The sequence below is a fragment of the Antechinus flavipes genome, chromosome 6 (genome assembly GCF_016432865.1).
Source record: "Antechinus flavipes isolate AdamAnt ecotype Samford, QLD, Australia chromosome 6, AdamAnt_v2, whole genome shotgun sequence".
Classification (NCBI taxonomy): domain Eukaryota; kingdom Metazoa; phylum Chordata; class Mammalia; order Dasyuromorphia; family Dasyuridae; genus Antechinus; species Antechinus flavipes.
In genome coordinates, this window is record NC_067403.1 from 241,095,519 (window position 1) to 241,116,709 (window position 21,191).

Genomic DNA, 21,191 nt, shown 5'->3' on the forward strand with positions numbered 1-21,191 from the left:
TCCTCTGCTAATAGTTCTTCAATTTCCCTGGCCTGCCCTAACCTCTTAGCTGATCTCCAGTCTCATGTTTTCAATTGTCTTTCTCAAACTGGAGGTTCAGGGGGCATTTTAAACTCATGATGTCCAAAACTAAACAAATTATCTTTCCTCCAAACCGCCTTTTAACCCCCCAGCCTCCCTCTCCCTGCCAGCTTCCCTATTACCGTTAAGGGCAGTTCCTCAGACCTAGAGTCATTCCGGACCCCTCGCTCTCTCTCATCCCCCATGTCCAAGCTGTTGCCAAGACCTCTCAATTTTACCTCAGTACCATTTCCCAAATGTACCCCCTTTCTCTCCTCTGACATTGCTGCTACTCTACAGTACAGGCCCTGCTCACCTCACCCCTGTTCTATTGTAATGGCCTACCAGCGGGTCTGTCTGCTTCTAATCTCTCTACTCCAATCCATCCTCCATTTAACTGTCAAAATGATTTTCTTAAAGCACACTCCCCTTACTCAATAAACTCTAATGGCTCCCTAGCACCTTCAAGCTCAAGTACAAAACTCTCCCTTTTTTCCCCTCTTATTCCCTGACACACAGACCTCCTTGCTGTTCCCCCCACCCCCACATGATACTCTTATTCTATTTCTTCCCTCCTGCCTATTCTTCCTATCTAGAAATCTGTGCCTTTCCATCTGTCTGCTGGCTTCCCTGGCTTCCTTCAAGTCCCAGCTAAAATCCCATCTCCCAGGCTTTTCCAATTTTCCAATCCCTCTTAATTCTGGGGCCTTTCTCTTTTAATTATTTCCTAGTTTTCCTGTGTTAAGTTTGTTTATACATCTTTATTCGCTTGTTTTCTCCTTCATTATATTATCTTTGCCTCTTTTCATATCCCTGGTGCTTAGAACAGTGCCTGCAGATCCTAGTACATATTTAATAAATATTTCCTGACTAATATGACAAAACAAGGAATTAGTGGGTTTTTACTTTAATTTAACTTGAGTTTGTCACTTTTAAAACCAAACTTTTCAATTAATTTAACGTGTTAAATGATGAAGAAAAACATAAATCACAAAGAAACACAAGATCTGGTGTCTCTAACTCTCTTGTGGACAGGGCATGGGAGATTTGTTGAATTTCTCCCATATGACGTTGGATGATAAATTTACCTTTAGTGAAAGGAAGGAAAAAGACCCGAAGAATTAAAAGAAATTGTAAAGTGTGACCATTTAACTTGAATTTGGAAAAATCTGCCCGTGGGGCCCAGGAGAGGGATGGCCGTTTGCCATAGTGAGTGGCACTTAGAGGCAGGGCAGTAGTAGAGTACGCTGGACATGGACACCTTGGCTGGTTGATGACCAACCAGTCACTTACCTGCCCTGCTCCTCCATTTCATCATCTGTAAAGAAGGAATCACCTGCCTCTTGTGAGAAAAAGCACATGTAACCTGCTATTATTATGAACCAGTTATTTAGGGAGAAGAGTTTATTGAAAATCCAGGAAATTTCAGCTTAGGTGATTGCATGGTGTATAGCATATATTTACATAGAAAAATGCAATAAATATAGATTGATTGATGTAACATAAGCCGTCTGACTGTGTAAATGTGTATCTTAGTCGGCTGAAAAGTCTATCTTGTACTTAGATTACATTCAGTATTGTCTAGCCTTGGAAGAAAGTTGCGAAATTGCTATTTTCTGCATCTCCAGTGTTTTTAGTTACAAAGAATAGGGAGGATCCCATAGAACAAAATTGTACAGAAGGATTGGTAAGCTTTCAAAAGAATTGGTAATTCTGAAGACGTAAGGAGAAATAATTCTAATGAGGAAGAAAACAGGGATGCGTGGGAACCCACAACCAACTTTATCTCTATCCAGTGCCCTCAAAGGAAGAGAATAAAGGAGGTATCCAAACTGGGTTTATGAAAAGTCTTCAGATACTGAAGTTCATATTCCTTTTCTTAAGACAATAGTATTGATCCAGACTGCCCCCAAATACATCTTTGCTCAGATTTTTAAAAAAAAATCCTTTTTCTACCCTGATTCTTGGTCTTCCCTTACTGCTCTCCTGTTTTCTTCAGGTTGTCATAGAATTATTGTTCTCTGCCAGTTTTCCATGGGCGAGGAATAGCAGCTGTTTTTTTTTAATACAGTATAGTTTGTTGTTTGTATTTATGGAGCTTCCGTGGATATTCATAATATTGCTCCAATCTGAATATTGACAGAATAGCGACATGATTCTGGCCCCATCCCCCTCATCTTTCTCTTCTTTTAAAGAGAAAAAAATGGGCATCTTTCATGTAGTTCAGTCCGAAGGCAGAAGAGATGTCCTACAAAGTCTCTTCAGCTCAGGTCTGGTTTTGTGTTAAAATTTACCTGAAACCTCAACATGAGCTGCCATTTGGAATTCGTGTCCCCATCTGGTGGCCACTGTGGTGTGGTTGGACAGGGAGTGAATTGGAAGTTAGAGGAACCAGCTTCAACGGCCCCTGGCTCTTGATGTGGCTGCTGCTAAGTTCCTTCCTTCTTCCGGTCCTCAGTTTCCTAAACTGAAAAACGAGGGTCTGAACTAAAGCTCCTTCCAGCTCAAATCCCCTGACTCTGCATTCCCCATTGCTCCATCGGTGACCATGTTGAGCCTAATATCTGCATCATTCTTAAGATAAACTTGTCCTCTATCGGACTTTGCTAGAGGATTTAATTTTCTGGAGCCTGGAGCCAGTTCTTGATTGTGTCCATTCCTGTGTTATTATTTCTAGTGGAATTTCCATTTGGAGATAGCTCCAGTGCTTCCCAGCCTTTTTCCCGCTTTGGCAAGAGAACCCAAAGACTACACAGCACATTTTCCTCCCTTCCTGGGGCCCAATTTAAGCAATGACTCATCGAGCCCTTGGGCTTTGCCTCATCCTCTCATTTTAGGGGCCACTTTTTACCCCTGTTCCCTCACCATGGATCCTCACTTCTCTCCACCAGTCTCCTCATGGAACCGTTTGTCTCTCCTTTAGACAGATGGAAGATATTCTTCCTGGGTTTGTTGTCAGAGGCGTATGACAGATCCCCTGTTGTTCCGCACTCCAGACTGACTTGGACAGATCTATAGATGTCACCTGTAAGCGGCCGTGTTTTTCTTGCGGCAGCTGGTATACATTGGGGAAGAACCCAGAGAGAATATCTTGAAGGAAATGTAAATCCTGCTGAGGTAGAGAGAGAGGTATTCTCTAAAAAGACCACTGCCAGTATCATCCAGTTAAGGATGGATAGTTTTCTCTCTCTCTAACTCTCTAGTGACTGGTTAGAACTTCCTGAGGTGGAGGTGGGGGGCTAAGGCCAGCTGGAGTCCAGGGTTTGTTGAGGGAAGTGCTGACGTGCGGAGAGTTCCCTCCGAGGAGCCAGGGGCTGGGCCCGAGTGGGGCGGCTGCTCAGAAATACGAGGCACACAGGCCACTTCTCCCGTTTCTTGGCAACTCTTCTGAGTGGCCTCTGCTTCCCTTCTGGTTCAGTCTTCTAGAAGAGCCCTCAGTCAGTGACCTCTTGGTTTTTCTCTTTGCAGCTTTAACAGCGTGTGTCAGGGGACGCACATTCTCTTTCGAGAGTTTAGCTTCATCCAGGCCACCCCCCATAACAGGGCATCCTTCCTACGGGCTTTCTGGAGATGCTTCCGAACTGTGGGCAAGAACGGAGGTAAGTCTTCTCACACTTGTTCATAGAGACCTGAAGTCAGAGCGTCGTTGGGTAGTTCCCGTCTCTTCTGAGAGATGATGGATGATAAAGGCTATCTGGGAGGTTCTTCCAGGACTGAGCCACTAAATTCCCTTATGAGTTAATTTGCTATGATTCCCACTCCATGGAGCAGGATTAATGTCTACCTTGCAGAAGTTTGAAGAGAATAAAATCAGGATTTGCAAACACTTTAAGATACCGAGTAAAAAAAAGCATTTAAGTGCACTTTAAAGCAGGAAAATGGGAGTGTGCAAGTGCACACACGGCCATCTTTTAAACTGATTTCATCAACAAACTTTGAGGTAAACAGCTATCGGAAAGGTCCTTCATTGGACATTCTTTGAGAAGGAGCTTGGGAAACCGTCTCCTCTAGTAGCTCCTGGGCTAGAAATAGGGCCAGATACCTTAGCATGAGACCCTGGAATAGGTGACCCCGGTGTAGGATGGGCCAGCTTCGGACATAAGTCTTTTCTTGGCCGCGGTCAGTTCCTTCATCCCACATCATTCATTGAAATGGATTTACGGAGCATCTTCTGCACATGAGTCACAAAGTTCTTCAACTTTAAATACAACAAAAAGACCCCAGCCCCAGCCCATTTTATAGAAATGGAATAGGTTTGGGTTTAGAACTGGAATCCCCCTCTCCTTCGGGTCACCCCACGTTCTGTAAGCTGAGAGAAGCATCCGACTTTAACTCAATCCTCAGGCTCCAAATCTAGGCCTTGCTCCATCACACCAAACTGTCTCTCTCCTTCCCCTCTGCGCAATCTGGGCCTTCCAAAATGAAAACTTTCCCATGGATGATCTCATCTGATTCTCTGATCGGTACAGATGAAGAACTTGAGACTACCTACTCAGAGGGATTTGCTAGAACTCCCTGTTGAGTCGGGCTTAGACTCGGCACGGCTTGGACTAGAACTCCAGTGCCGAGCCCAGGGGCCCCCTAGTATACCACTCCCCATCCAGCATGTCCTCCACAGAGGGCCGAGGCCCTCGGGAAGTCCTGAGTTCGGTTAAAAAAAGATCTAGATTGTGACCCTGGCAAGTCCCAGAACCCCTGCCTGCCTCAGTTTCCTTATCTGCAAAATGGCAAGAATAACAGCACTTTCCTTCAAGGGTTGCTGTGAGGATCAAGCGGGATTACATTTGTAAAGTGCTCCGCGAGCGCTTGCTATTCCTTCTTGGGCCCGTGCCACAAGTGGCCCATATAGCTTTTGGACTCCAAGCAGATGTGAGTTCCTTTATCGTTAACGTGAGGGCCCCAGCCAGACAGAAGGTCTGCAGCCAGCGATCCATCCAGCTGCTGAGAGGGATTTACTCCGAGTTCTCAGTTTTCCCTGTGCTGTCAACTGTCCTGAATTATTTGCTCAGCATTTATTGTGATACTGCTTAATCAGACACCCCAGGACTTCCTTGGGACCAGATGCAGCCTTCGTAGCTGTGTGAGCCAGACCTCCACAGTAAGAAGTCTTTAGGTTTTTACTCTTTTGAGAAGCTTTCCAAACATCTTTCCATCACAAATGTTAGTCATGAACTCTGAGCCAGAATCTTCTGACACTTTGGGGGTGCCAGGGTCGGCCCTGACTTAATAGCTTCCCGCCTCGGCCTGTCAATCCCAGGCTTCTCTGTGGAGGAGATGCTATCACTGCTCTCTTGGATGTGGCTTTTGCCAGAAATACCTGAAATCGAGGCCTTCGCTGTCAGAAAGAAAAAGCTTCCTTTCTCTCTGGGAGAGAGCTCAAGGAAAAGCAGAGCTCTCCACTAAAAGCCGCCAATGGAAACCGGACGAAGGAAGCAGCCCGTTGGCAGAAATTGTTCGCCCCGGGTTTCTGATTCAGTCTCACATGTCGTTTCTACTTAGCCAAGTCCCTGGCCTTTCCTACTCCTGTTACCCCAGAAAGAAGAGTTACATGCCCGGCCCTAAAGCTAAAGCTTCTTAAGAGTCCAAAGTGGGATAAGGGAAAGAGGCTCATAGCATCAGACTTTGCATTTTGTTCACTTTGTTTTCTAAGTTAGGGAAAGGTCAAATTGCACTGGAAATGTACCTGTCCTCTTGCTTTGGCCCGCTCTGGGGGACTGAGAATCTGTCATTTCCCATATACGATTTTCACTTCTCTGACGGCAGAGATAACGTTATATTTAAATATGACATTTCCCAAAGCACTTAGCCCATCAAGGGCATAATGCGCGCGTGTTGAATAAATCATCAGGAGCTCTCTCCTCTGCTCAGTCAGGACCAAGCATTCCACAAGCATCTAATAAGCGCCAGACTAGGTGTCAAACACTAGGGGCCAACTATTGGATATAGACAGAAAGTGAACCAACTCCCAGCCTCCAGGAGCTCACGTGCTCTCGGGAGAGCCCGCGTATCCATGTCAATGTAGACGTGACGATGGGGGGGAGAGGTGGGCACGGAAGCATCTGACTCAGCAGTAAGAAAATAAGGGGGAAAACTAGGAGCTGATTCGGCAGACTCCAGGTCATGGATAGTTTTGTCAGGGAGGGAGTTTGAGAATGTTTGACATGGAAAAAGTTGGGCTGGTTAGGGCAAAGGGCAAACGCACTAACTGCCAGCCTCCCTGCCTCTTGGGGAGTCTGAGGAGCTTTTAAGGTGATTGCCTCTGAGAGATCCTGGAGGCCTCAGTGAGAGGTGAGATGGCAAATGAAAACGGCTTTAGGAGGAAGTGAGAGGTTCTCGGCCCTGCTGCACACACAAGGGCCTACATTCTGCGGGAGGGAGCTGGCCTCCATTAGGTCGGGGTCAGGCCTGGGGTCTGGCTTGGGGAGGACCGATCAGCAGCTTTCCTGGTGGCACAGGAGACACTCTCACCCAGCTAAGCTGGCACTCGGCCTCCGGGGGCTCCTGCTCAGAAGGAAGGCCGGCCTTGGCCTCTGAGCTGCAGGGCTAAGCTGCTCCGATGGGGACCAAGCCCTGGGTGGTCTGAGGTCTGCAGTTAGCACTGAGGCCTCAAGTGGGGACCAAGTACCTAGAAGGGCCCAAAGCCGCAGGTGTGCTGGTGCTCCCACATGGGTGTGCTGGTGCTCCCTCACAGGCAAGGGCATGGATTGTGAAGTTTGTTCATCTTGGGTGCACACCCTGCAGCTGGGCAGCAGCCCTGGATTTGGGAAGCACCTGTAGCCGCAGTCAGGACACTGCCCTCCTTGCTGGAGGGATTCCTCGGCAGGACGAGGGGGCTGGCTGTGGCTCAGATTCCTTCCAGAAGCCCCTCGCTTGCCCGTTTCCCATCTCCCGCCTTGGCTGCTGTACAGCCGGCACCCCGAATTGGCTGCTGCTGCCTCGACCCCACAGACCCTCTGAAGTCGGCTGCTGTGAGTGCGGCCGTGCTCCCCCTTTTCCTTTCCAGCTGCCTAGATCTTAAATCTGGTTCTGGCATCCAGGTAGCTGAGCTGCATGGTGGGGAGCAAGCGACCGTCACGGATCCAATGGATCAGAAGGGACCTTTGGAGATGCAATCGGACGTTGCTCGGGTGTCCAGGATTTGGGCCTTCGAAAACCGGCCCTTTCCTTCCCGGGCTCTCCCTGGGATGTGCCCATAGCTAGTAGGTGTTTGGGAGTCCCTCGTACTGTACCAAGCACCGTGCCCAGAGACACTGTCCCCGAGCTCACTGCAGGAGGCAACTTTGTCATGCAGGAGGGACGCCACGGAGAGAGAAGGCCTCCCGGAGAAGGTGGGAATAGGAACTGCAAACAGAGCAGGTGTCTGGCGGTTGGGGAAGGGCCAACAGACTCAGACATGCTGCAAGAAATGGCAAATAATGAGAATTCAGAGAATATGGAGAAATGAGCAAATAGGAGAAATAAAACATTGGCCTCTTCTCAAGAGACTCAGAAAACTTAGAGCCAAGATGGACCTGAAAGATTATCTGGTTTAACCATCTCATTTTTAAGATAAAAAACTGATTCCCGGGCAGCATAAATGACTTCTTCTAAAGTCACATGGGCCATCAGAAATCAAGCTGGAATTTGAAACCAGTTCTGCCTCCCGACTCCGTGTTCCCTCCTTTATATAAATCACACTGCCCTGCCAAATACCCATTCCTAGAAGAACCAGCTCAGATTCTACCTATTCCATGAAGCCTTGTTTTATTACCTATACTGATAATGATCTTTCACTTTTCTGTTTTTATAGTCCATAAGGACATTTAATTAAAATATAGACGTCATTCTCCATCATGTGTCACATGAGACAAACAAAAGAGGAAGAATGTTCCTCTTTTAATTAAGTTTTTTTCAATGAAAAAAATTCAGTTTTTCCTTTTACCTCCCCCTGCAATTGAAAAAAAAATGGAAAAACAAAACCTTTACAGTAAATATATGTAGTCAAGCAAAACAAATCTCACTGTCGGCCCGTGGCCAAAAAACACTTATCTCATTCTGCACCGAGTCTGTTCTCTCTCTCTCTCTCTCTCTCTCTCTCTCTCTCTCTCTCTCTCTCTTCTCTCTCTCTCTCTCTTTCTTTCTCTCTCTCTCTGTCTCTCTCTCTCTCTTTCTCTCTCTCTCTCTTCTCTCTGGGTATGGGAAGGATAATTCATCATTGGTGCTCTAAAATCATAACTGGTTATGTATCAGTCAGAGTTCTCGGGTCTTCCAGTTTGTTTGTCTTCCAGTTTTGTTAGTGTACAAAATGTCGTCTTGGTTCTGTTCCTCTCACTCTACATCAGTTCGGACAAATCTTTCCAGATTTCTCTAAAACTGTCCCTCTCTCCATTTCTTACAGCACAATTTTTACAGCAAAGCATTACGTACCATAGTTTGTTAACCATTCACCAATTGAGAAATACGTCCTTAGCATCCAGTTTTTTTTCCATTGCAAAAAGAGCTGTTGTGAATCTTTGCACACACAGGTGCTTTTCCTCCTTTTTTGACTCTTTGGAAGATAATCTCAGAATCACTGGATCAAAAAGAATGCAGTGTTTAATAGCTTTTTTGTAAATAATGCCAAATGATCTTTCAGAGTGACATTCTGAAAGGCACTAATTAACCTATTTTCCCACAGCCTCCCCAACATTTCTGTTTCCTTTTGTGAGGCATCAACTTTGCTGATCGTGACAGGTGTGAGATAGGAGCTTAGAGTTGTTTTTTTATTTCTCTAGTTATTGGTGGTTTGGAGTATTTTTTCCTATGGCTATTGATAGCTAATATTTCTTCCTCTGAAAACCTCCTGTTTATATTCTTCAACCATTTGTTAGTTGGGGAATGACCCTTATTTATTAAATTTGAATTAGTTCCTTTATAAATCTTGGAAGTGAAATCTTTGCCACAGAAACTTACTATACACATTTTCCCCCCAGTTACCCGGATATGCTTCTAGTTCTCAATGTGATGTGTTATAAATATGTTCCCATCCCTTTAAGCATTTCACATGGAGACACAGACTCTAAAAGTGAGACTTCACTAGAGTTATCAATATTTAAACTCCACATTGGTTTTCCTACTTTATGCCTCACCTAATGTTTATGATCAGAGAACCATTGAACAGAGTTGTTTCTAGTATAGCGTTCTTTCTTTTTTCTTCTTATTAAAGCTTAAATATGTGTTAAATCCACTATATGCACTCATATTTATACAGTTCTCTTCCTGCACAAGAAAAATCAGATCAAATAGAGAAAAAATAACATGCAAGCAAACAACAACAGAAAGATGCCATATTTTGAACCACACTCAGTTCCCACAGTCCTCTCTCTGGGTGTAGATGGCTCTCTTCATCACAAGATCATTGGGAACTGGTTTGAATCATCTCATTGTTGAAGAGAGTCACATCCATCAGAACTGACTGTCATATAGTCTTCTTGTTGCCATGTATAATGATCTCCTGGTTCTGCTCATTTCACTCAACATCAGTTCATGTAGGTCTCTCCAGGCCTCTCTGAAATCAATGGATAATTTTCAACACTGACCCTTGTAAAACCTTGTGTTCCCCCCACTCCTTCCCCTAGATGGCAAGTAATCCAATATATGTTAAATATGTTTTAAAATATATGTTATATTCTGGCACATCTTTCAAAGGATCTTCAAAGTTTCTAATGTATGATGTCTTCCTAAAAGGATGACATTTTATTCTGTCAGATCAAATGGTTTTTCATAATAAACTATAGACACAGTGGCTTCTTTTAGTCTTTGCATCTTTGAGTCATGGTATGACTCGAGAAATGGTAAAGATGTGATCCATTATAGACTGTTGCTTTTGAAAACTTGTTTGTCCCCACTAATGCCCTCATTGAGGATGGCCTCACTTTGTGTGTAGATGAGTCGGTCTTCCAGTTGGTTGTAATTGAGTGGGGGTCACATATTGACAAAGACAAAAAAGGAGGGAACAGCCAATGGCTACAGGACTTTGGAAAACCTGGCCATCGGGGGACACATTGCTAGATTTCCAGGACAAACGTAGGCCTCCAGGTCACTCCAAAAGGTACAGGGAGGGTCTCTGTGGTAACAAAGGACTGGTCCAAGGCATTGCCCTCACTTGGGAAATCACTGGAAAACTAATAGATGAAAGCAAAGGATTTTCATTGTGCAGTAAAAATGGCAAACCTGAGGAATCCAGGGAAATGGTGGTGGTGGGAAATCTGGCCAGACCGATACCCAGAGAAATGACAAAACTGAGCAAATGGGGTTAACAACTCCAAGAGTACAGTTGAAACAGATGACTATTTTTTTTAAGTGATGCATGTATTAGCTCTGAATGCTGTGTACGTTTTCAGATGCAGCCTCTGAGGCCAATGTTTTTGCTTACTTGTTTTTCTTGGTTATGAGGAAAGGGTGCATTTGATGGGGAGATGAAATGAGATGGAGCCCTGACTTCAGGAGAACCTGAGTTCAAGTCTTTCCATAGACCCTTACAAGTTGCTGATCATAGGCAAATCACTTGAGATACTAACATAAAGCAATTCGCAAACCTCAAAGTGCCGTATACATATTAGCTACTACATAAAAACAAAAGGCATCAATACAACTTAGTGTAGCAAAGAAAAAAATCATCTAATTGACCCCCTTGTGAGGAAATGGTCCCAGAGTAGGGAAGTCAGCTAGGATTTACATTTTGATCAGTTCCCAGCTTAACATGAAAATCCACAGAATTTCCTTGTTAAAACCAGGAGCACATCTTCCTTTCATTGTCTTTGAAAGGGGATTTTACTTTTGAGGGGGAAAGAGCTAGTATTGGGGCAAGGTGGTTGTAGGGAGCTTTAATACTTTAGGCACAGATAAATATGGATCATAGCCAGGGCCTAGAGCAGCGGCTCAGTGGTGTGGCCATAAGAAGGAGGCTTCTTACCAGAAGAAAATATTCTTTTCTGACCAATCCATATTGTTGCTTTTCAAATGAACTCACTTTAATCTGAGAAAACGATTGATTAAAATGTTGCTTTATTGGGGCCTGAGCATAAATTAAAAACTCAATGAACAGAGAAGCTACTTATAAGTTATAACTTGTAAGCTCTTTATTCTTTTATCTAAAGAGCCCTTTAATTAGGGACTCTCTTTCTCCCCAGGGGTTAAGAACTTTTTCTTTTTTCCCAGAAAAGCATCTGACCTGAATGATTTATTTAAATAAGGCATACAGTTGTCAGGCTCAGCCTTTCTCTTATGGATATTTGAAAATAAAATGTGATTTACATACTTCTGAAAAGCCAGAGCCAAGTGAGTGAAGTAAAAAACAAGCAGTCTGTGTTCTCAGTCTGACTAAATCCTTCCTGGGCCCGGTTGAATTGAACAAAGCCCGATCCAGAAACACCTTGGCTGAGCTGGAGCATTGGGCTCAATCTCCCAAGATGCAATCCAACAGAGATCATGTAAAACTCTGCAACTGGGCTCAGAAAATCACCTTCCCAAATACAGGTCGGTTAAAGGGGAGCTAGAAAACCAGTTCTTATGAACAAGAGACAAAGGTTTTAAAGGGATTGGGGCTCAGCCCCCAAAAGGTGACATCTTCTCAGTGGATATAAAGTAAGCCCAGCATCCGGGCCATAGAAGAACTGCGTCCCACAGCCTCTGCCCTTGCAAGGCCACGACTGCAGAATTGGGGTTCGGTTCTCGCACCACAAATTAGAAAGCTCACTGGTCAGTTCTGAGAAAGGTTGTCCCGGGCCCTCGTCTTCCTCTATACCACTTCGGCTCTAATGGATTCGGTCATTGCCTCTGTGCTGACCATCTTCTTTTCCAGCCCTCCTCCTCCAGACTTGTCTCTCCACCTGCCTAGTAGACGTGCTCTCTGAATAGCCTAAATTTAATATCAGCTTGGGAAACATGTATTAATCATCCCCTGGCACCAAACACCGGTTAAGTGCTCGGAACAAAACACAGTCTCCCAAGCAAGACAATACGTGAAAATAAGCCGAAAAGGAGGAAAGGGGGATGCTGAGCGTGGGACGAGAGGAAGGCGGGACAGGATTCTCCATTGTCTTTCCTCTACCTTCTCCAGCCCAGGGAAGGGAGGGCCCCAAGGACAGAGGGCACTGAACAGCTGTGAGTCTGAGGTTCTGGAGCCAATGATAAAATCCAGGTGAGCAGCTGGATGATGAGGTGGCTGCCCCGGGTCCTTCCTTAAATGGAGGACGTAGAAGGTCCAAAACTGACCTCATCTTCCCCTCCCCGGCTTTCTTACTGCTGGGGAGGGTCCCCCAGTCCTCCCCTCGGCCTCATTGGGAGGGCCTTGAGACTGTGCCACAGGATTATGGGTCTGAAGGACAGAGCTGAAAGGGACCCCGAAGCCATCTAAAACCAGAGAAGGAACTCGGACTATGGAAACAGCGGGGCTCCCCCAGAAAGAGGACCTATTTCAAAGGCTTTCTATCCTGGAAAAGAGAAGATAGAGAATTGACAGGACTTCAGGCTGAGAGTGTTTCAAGAGCTGGCCTGTGGCTGAGGGGCAGATTTCAGCCAGACGCCAGATGAAAGTTCCCAACATTTAGCACCCTCCGCAAGTGGAACTGGCCGCCCCAGTGGGTCGTCAGTGAAGGCCGAATGACTGATGTTTGGGGGCGTGCTGGAGCCTGGCTTCCTGTTTGGAACTGGCCTCTGAGACCCCCTCCATCTCTTCTGCGGTTCTAGCAGAACCTGTCCCAGAGCTGGCTAAGATCTGTCCCCTTGGCTCAGGGGCCCGCGGCGGCGCAGCGCAGTCCCACCGAGGGTTCCGAGGAAGCACCGGGTTGGGCCGAGCGAGGTTCCAAATTTAGATGACTGGGCCCTGACTTCATGGAATTTACAGGTCAGTGAGAGAAGGAAACCCAACTCTCGAGCCAATATGGAGTAAGGCACAACAGGTGCTGCCGAGGGGGCAGAAGTCGGGATGGAAAGCCACCCCAAGCCATGGGGCTGAAGGCCCAGTGGAGGAAGACGCATTCGAGTTGGGTTTGGGGCATTCAATAGCTGATGAGGGAAAGGAGGCCATTCCTAGAATAGGAAATACTATCAGCAGAGGCGCAGATGTGGGAAGGAGCAGGGTATGTTGGGAAGTGCAGAAAAGCCCCATCCGGCCACGGCACAAGCTCGGATCCGAGGCCCAGTGCCAGCCCATCCTGTGCTGAGTGCCCCTCCGCGGGCAGGGTGGCAGAGTGGGAGGAAATCTGAGGTGGAGTCACTCCCAGGACTTGAGTGTGAATCCTGGCTCTGCCATCACCCACTTGTCCCCTCTGCGTCTCCACTTTCTCAGCTTTAAATAAGGGCAGGGGTGGGGTAAACTTCCAGCTCTAAACCCCCTGATCTCCTGTTGTGAATCTTCTGTCTTCCATTTCTCCATCCACAAAATAGAGCTAAAAGGGAGCACAAGGTACCTCCCACGACGCCCATTCCCAAAGCACTTTATAACCTCTGAAAGGCTACCGTGGAGGCGACTGCTCTGGCAGTCTGACACTCGTAGTCAGTTGACTAACTTTTTGACAAGTTCTCATGGGCCGGACAAACCCAGCATGACGAGCAGTCAAGTTGAGACAGAGGCCTTCTTTCCACGGGATGCCTTTCACAGGAAAAGCGTGACCGCCGACTCCGTCGACTGATGTTAATGCTCTAATGGCATTCCCTGTGACGGGGCCGGGTTCCCTGGGCCTCCTAGCCCCAGCCTCAGCAGCGAGGGCTTTCTGGAGCAGAAAGCTCCCAGGACAAGGGCTAGACGGGGCACACAGATGGGGCGGTCAGACCTCTGGGCAGCTGGCAAAAGCGATCCTTAATCTACCCTGGCCGAGGCCTCCGGAATCTGGGCCAGAAGGCGAACCCGCCACCCCGTTGGGGAGAGGAAAAGGTGAGGGCCTTCCCTGCGCATTAGCTTCAAATGTTTTCCTGTGACTGATTCGGTTGACATATTGCTTCCTTTGAAGTTGTCATCCTGGCAAGAAATTGCCTGAGAAAGTTTCTCAAGGAAATTGCCTTGCCAAGTTCACGGAAAGGATCCAGCCTGGTAACTGAATCTATCTTTCCCCAGAAAAGATTTCCCTGTGTTTATTGTCAGGTCTATCTGGGGATGCGGTAAAGGGGGAAGGCCCCAGAGTGGGGCACAGGCCCCAATCTGACCCCGGCCCTGCCTTATTCTCCAAGCCCTATGGTCTCAGTTTCCTTGGCTGTCATCTGTGGAAGGCGGGCCGGCTGTCTTTGCCACAGGTGGGTGCCCTCGGAGCCCTGGGGACCACCCTCAGGTGACTGGGACCCAGCAAGAACCAGGGGAGGCTCAGTTCCCCCTCTGACAGAATTGCAGCCATGAACCTTGTTCTCATTTCCAACTCCAATCGCTGCTGATTTCCCTTTTCTTTTATTCTCAGTCAAGAAGAAAAGCACACACATGGTTGTGAGAAATCCTGGAGAGGTCAATTGTTTTATCCCCTTTTTATCTCCCTTCAAAGCTTCAGATGATACTTGCTTCATTGAAGTTTGCAGACCATTAAAAGCGGGCGGGCAAGGGTGTGGTAATATGTGTTCTGTGTTTGCTTTGAAAGAAAACCTGCACTAAACTAATCCCCGAGTGGGGCGGATTTTTCCTTTTCTAATTTTAGTGCTGTTGGGTGTTCCAGTACACTCACCAGCATTCGCCACCTGCCATACCCAAAGTTTCCTCCTCCTTCTGGAGCCAAAAAGGCAGCCTGAGATCATCTCTCAGGGCCGGCGGGGCTCGCGCCTTCCCCGACATGGACCGATGATCCTCGGATGCTAAAGAGCCCCCAAGAAGGAGGTCCTGGGGAAACTGAGGCAGCCTTGGTCTGAGCCGGCGGTTAGCCTGGCAGAGTGAGACGCCGTAATAGCGGCTGTGACTGACAGAGCTCTCATGGCGATACCTGCCTCGAGCCCCAGTGCTTCGGGGCTGCAGAGCTCTCTGGAGACTTTCAGCACAGAGCAGCCAGCATCTCCTTAGAGTAGCTTAGTCTTACCTGCCATCGGGGGAGGGGGTGGGAGAAGAAGGGAAAAGTGGGAACAGAAGGTTTTGCAAGGGTCAATGCTGAAAAATTACCCATGCACATGCCTTATAAATAAAAAGCTATAATAATAATAATAATAAAGAATGGCTCAGTCTTCCTCTTGCCTAGAGGCACAGAGAATAAACAGGGCGCCAATCCTAGCTGACACAAGCTTGATCATAAACGGAGGCACAAGTTTGGCGGCCGGGTGGGCAATGTTTCTCCTCCATTTTTGTCCTACCCAAGAGGCGCACTCTTTTGAGCCTCGCTGTTTAAAATGGCAATGGCCAAAGTCCCCTTAGAAGCACCTTTTGTGGTGGCAAAGAGCAGGAGATCACTTGGTAATGGAGTCGTGGCCCATCGGTGGGACTGAAGGTCCGTGCTCCATAAGAGATGGTAGCAAGGAAGAATGGTGACCTCTCCCCTTCTCCTCCGTCACCCACCCTCTCAGCCGGGCTCTGTCCGTCTCCCTGTGGCCAATAGAATCCCTCTCCTGGTAGCAACAGCAGCCGGACCCTCAGAGCCGCCACCAAGATTCCCCCAAAGAGCAGCTCTAACCGCGTCTCCTGCTCTATAAGGTCCAGGGGCTCTCCATCACCTTAAGGACATATTAAAAGATACATTCTCTTGTCAGGAAGCTCTGTGCCAGCTGACGTCAGGTCACTTTCCTCGCTTTTTCATGGATTCTCTCCAGTGCACACTCTGCTCTTGCCAGACCGAGCGTCTCACTCTTCCTCACTTCAGCCCTATCTGGCCCTGCTCACTTCTGTCTCTTAGAATCCAGTGTCCTTCTGGACTCACCTGAAGCATGACCTTCCACATGAAACCTTTCCTGAGCCCTCCCTCCTGGTGCTCGTGCACCCTTCCCTTCCTCCTCCAACCAGAGAGACAGACAAAAAACAGATAAAAGATAAATCTTGTGTATTTGCATGTTGGTCTCCCTCTATAGAATATAAACTCTTTGAGGGCAAGGACCATTTCATTTTTGTCTTTTTATTCTCATTGATGAGTTCATTTTATAAGATAGTAAAAGATATTTGTTGATTGATTAAATTGTTCCATAGTTAGAATACTTGCTGATAGATTGGATTCAAAGAAGCAGGGGAAGACCATTTATATGAACTGAAACAAAGTAAAGTAGCTCCAGGGAAAAAGATATATACAATGACTACAACGTTGTAAGTGGAAACAAAAAAACCAAACTGAATACTGTGTGATTATAATGATCAACCTTGGTTACTAAGAAGAGATATACTTCCTTCTTTTCAGAGGTGGAGGATTATGGCTGTGGAATCTTACATAAAGTATTAAAATCAGTTGATATATTGATTATTTTTTCTCAACTTTTTTTTAGTGATTTAGTGGGGAGGAGAAAGAGTAATACTCAGAAATTAGGGTGACCTAAAAAAAATCAGTGAAAAAATTAAAACTTAAAAGTATACATGGATGCCTTAATTAGCAAGATTTGATAGAAAATAAAATTTTATTTTCCTATAAAGGTTTATGTGCATCACTTCTCAGTCTTATCAGTTTAGGTCTTTTTTTCCATAGAATTGAGATCTCGTGACACTGAAAAGATGAGATCACTATCAAACGGTTCCAAAAGAGAGGTGTTGGCAATTTTTATGGTTTTTTTTTCCTTCTTTTCTGAAACTATATCCTTTACACTCTGAAGAATCATACATAAGTCATTTTTTCTCTTAAAAATATTTTATTTTTCCCCCAGTTACACATAAAGACAATTTTAAACATTCATTAAAAATAAATTTTTTGAGATCCAAATTTTCTCTTTTCCTTCCTCACCTCCCCCCTTCCTGAGACAGTAAGCAATCTGATCTAGGTTATACATGTGCAATCATGCAAAACATACTACCATGTTAGTCATGTTGTGAAAGAAGATCCAGACCCAAAGGGAAAAAAATGAAAAAAAAATACAGAACGTGAAAAGTCATATGCTTTGATCTGCAGTCAAGCTTCATCAGCTCTTTCTCTGAAGGTAGATGGCATTTTTTATCTTGAGTCCTTTGGAATTAATTATCTTGGATCATTGCATTGCTGAGAATAACTATGTCATTCACAGTTGATCATTGTACATTATTGCTGTCACCCCGTGCAGCGTTGTCCCGGTTCTGCTCATTTCACTTTGTATCAGTCCGTGTAAATCTTTCCAGGTTTTTCTGAAAGCATTCCGCTCATTATTTCTTATATCATAGTAATATCCCATTAAAATCATATTCCACAACTTGTTCATCCATCTCTCAATTGATGGATGTCCCCCAATTTCCAGTTCTTTGCCATCACCTAAAGAGCTGCTATTAATATTTTTGTAAAAATAGGTCCTACATCCTCTCCTTCCCCCTTTTAGAAATCTTTTGGGGTTATAGACCTGGGAATAGTATTGCTGAATCAAAAGGCCGATTGGGCTGCCCAGAATGTTTGGATCAGTTCACAACCTTGCCAGTAGTGCATTGTATCTCCAGAGCTCACGGGACCGGATCAGGGATGCTGAATTAGTGTTTGGTTGAATTGATTTGAATCTCCCTGCATAAGCAACATCCCAGTAGAGCAGAAGCCCATGTTTCAAGCTTAGTCCAGGGCCTGAAGCAGACAGAACTCTTAATAAATGCTTGTTCCCTTATGACCACATTGCACTCTTGCCCCCAGAGGGTCTGCTGCAGCTTGATGTCCCACTGTCATCTCTTCCCTCTCATCCGCAATTTCTGTCTTCAAGTTTCCATTGCTCTTGTCCTATTGGAAGCCAAGTTGGAGATTGTGAGGGCAGATAATTTAATTTCAGAATGAATGTCTTACGGATCGAGGTGTGGGGGTAAGTGTTGGGGGAGTCCTCCAGTAGTCATCAGGGTTAACTCTAGAAGAGTGGGTGAAAAGGGTTAATGCTTCATATCCAGGAGGAAAACACCTTCCTTACCTTCCCCTCACCCCCCAAATTCTTCTCTTTGGCCTGTGGCCCAAAGGGAGAGTTCTCCGGTGCTCTTGGCAGCTCACAGGGCCGCCGACAGGGGAACTTTGCTGGGCCGCTTTTGAAGTGGTTCACAAAGCCTTTGCCAGGACGTGCAGGGGAACTGACACCCTGGAGAGGCCTCGTTTACCACCCCCCGTGCCGCCTGTGGGGGCCCTTTTCAGGCTGATGGCCATACAGAGGAGCCAGCCAGGTGGGAGGTGGCTGAGGGAACAAGCACTCGCTCTGGGGGCAAAGGCCCTGAGTTCAAATGTTACGTTTCTAAAGCTTCTGAGCTCCAGAAGCTCCGGCAAGCCACTTAATGTCTCTGAGCCTCTCCTGTAAAGGAAGGGGACTGGCTTAGCTAGCCTCTGAGGTCTGCCGTGATCCCATCCTCCCTGGAGGAAGCCCACAGCGGGGGAGGAGGAAGGGCAGGAAAGTGGGGAGAATTTGAGCCCTTGGGATGAAAGGAGCTTGATAGGAGTATGGTCTTATTTTATGACATTAGTTCATTAGAGAACATATTTTCTTTGGTCACCTGCCAGTGGAAAAAAGAGATCTGTTCTTTTCTGAGTCTGGGTGATTGCATTAACCGGTTACATTGGTAGGAAAGAGTAACCAAACCCTGCTGACTTATCGAGATGAAAAGACAGGGATTCCAGCCATCACCAATCCACTGACGGCTGCCGAAACCCAAGTTATGGCCCTTTCTGTGGGTCCCCCCTCATCCTCTTTCTCCCCCCCAAAGGTGGGAATTATCTCAGTTTAGGCGGCTACCAGGCAGCCTTCTCTCATGTCCAAGGCCCTGCAGGCACTTTTCATACTTGTTCCCATCTAACAGAGTAGGAAATGTCTCTTCCCGTAGTGTTTTTGGCCACATAAGGTTATCCTTGAATTTCTGGCCCATAGTCTGGTACTTTCTACCCCATTTGTGATCTGTTCTTCTCTGCTGGAGAAAAGCATTCCATGGGCATCCTTTCTCCTTCTCCCCCTTTTAGCCCAGAGAAGCTGTGAACATGTGGGCCAGCATCTGTGTTGAAAGCCAGATGGGACACATCTATGTTTTGATCTTTTCCTTAATATTTTAAAGACGGACTTAAACATCTTCTGAAGGCTTCCCAGCCTTCATCTCCAGCTTGCTCCGTCTCTGCAGAAGACAAGTCAGAAAGATGTATTCCAGCAGAGACTTAGGTAGAAAGAATAAGAAAGAACCCATTTCTCTTGAGTTTGCCAGCATTTGACAAACAATAAAATAAACGAACAAAGAAAATCAGGGTTCGGGTTCTTCTTCTCGAGAGGAAGCTCTTTGGACACAGGATGGATGCCCAAGGTCGGCCCGCTTCAGGGATGGTCCCGGTTGGAGACGGGGGAAGTGTAGAACTCATTCCCATTCTGATCACTCAGAAGGAAACAGTCCTGGGCAGGGTTGTGCCATGAAATCATTTGAGCATTCTTTCGGATTCGATGAGCAAACCCAAAGGCCGGTTGGAGGGAATTCCCAAATTGTGCCTCTGATTTGGATCGTCCGCCTCTTAATTCCTACACACTTTTGTGGTGAGCGTCACATATGAGCAGTTTAAGATGTGGTCAGTTTCCATGACTGCTCAATGAAACATGAATTCTTCTCGGTTACTTGGAGACCGTTTGTGGAAAATCTGGATTGGGATCTTTGTTTTCTTCTGAATGGGCATTTTCTGGTTTGATGGGATGACCGAAAGCTTCTCCCCTCGCGATCTGGTGCCGAGTTTGGGTTTTAGGAACCCGGACCGAGTGGCCGTCCAATGCGTACTGTGCAGAGAAGATGTCGACCTCCTTCTCCGGGCCTCTGTCCTGCCTAAATCTGTTGGCTTGCAAGGCCGTGACTCACAGCATTAGATGGGAGCAGGTATAGGAAGCCCCTTTCTAATTCCATCAGTCATTATTTGACCCTAAAATAACTTAACCTCTCAGTGTCTTAATTGGTCTGGGTTTTTTCATTTGTTTGTTTTATTTTTGCTGAGGCAACTGGGGTTAAATGATTTGCCCAGGGTCATACAGCTAGGAAGTATTAAATGTCTGAAGTCATATTTGAACTCAGGTCCTCCTGAGTGCTCTGTCTACTGAGCCATCTCGCTACCCCAACTTGTATGTTTTTAATAGAGAAATGATATTATTTACCAGCCCTTCCATGGAATTTGGGTGAACTTTTAAGACAAATGCTGAGCTCAAGTTTTGCTGTCTCCATGAAGTTTCCCTTGATTACCTCTCCCTCCTTGGATGCTCCCTTTTTGGATTCCGATTTGTGCAGTGATCAGAGGTTGCCTGAAGCCAAAATGAGTTACTGTTGGGTCACGGGAGTGAGCACACCCAGTGCTGCTGGAGGATGGGATGCGGGCAAACTCGGCCTTCAGCCGGTCAGATGGGTGCAGTAACACTCAGCTGGCTCTGCTCCCTCACGGCCTCCTGCCCGACTGGGACACCAGACCTACCCCACTCGGACCCAGACCCCCACACTTCTCATCGTGGCTCCTCCCCCTCGCTCCAGCCTCCATGTCAGGTGCCCCAGTGTAAATGGTGGCGGGAGCCACCCCTCAAGGAGAGGCAGAGATGGGCCCCTGCGGGCCTCTCCCCGTCCCTGCCAGCCCCAGCTTTGGTGAGCTGTAGTTACTGCCTCCAGAAGTAGCCCCGGACCAATAGACGAGATTTTCTTTCTCTAGTTCAAGTAAGATTCATTACACAAATAGTCTACGGGACCCGGGCCGGGTGCTGACCTCCGGCAGTTCACATCCTGCCAGAAAAATATAACGTATCCCCAGAGACAAAGTCATCTTGGGAGAAAAAAGCGGCAGCCGTGGGAGGTTCGGGAGCGGTTTCCGAAGAGAAGCTGGCATCTGAACTGAGCCTCGGAGGAAGCAGGGACTCCCAGAGGCAGGAGAGGCAAGGAGAGGAATGGGATTCGAGCTTGGGGGACAGCCAGAGGCAGAAGGCGGGTGACAGCATGTTGTGCTTGGGGAACAGCCAGCCAGTGGGCCAGGTAGGCCGGGATGTCGAAGGGGTGACAGGGAATAAAATGAAAGCAATCTGGGAAGGCAGGTGGAGGCTGCTTGGAGAGGGTTTTAAATGCAGGCTAAAGAGTTCATACTTTATCCAAGAAC

At 46.6% G+C, this 21,191-nt stretch overlaps 1 protein-coding gene across 2 annotated transcripts in view; it reads left to right on the forward strand.

Moving 5' to 3' along the window:
* The window catches only part of CSTPP1 (centriolar satellite-associated tubulin polyglutamylase complex regulator 1), a 149,330-nt gene that overhangs the window by 88,208 nt on the left and 39,931 nt on the right, over positions 1-21,191 (forward strand). For both annotated transcript variants that reach the window (XM_051966004.1, XM_051966003.1), the window contains exon 3: positions 3,529-3,659. In XM_051966004.1, the coding sequence (XP_051821964.1) occupies positions 3,529-3,659 (131 nt within the window). The remainder of the gene's footprint in view (positions 1-3,528; positions 3,660-21,191) is intronic.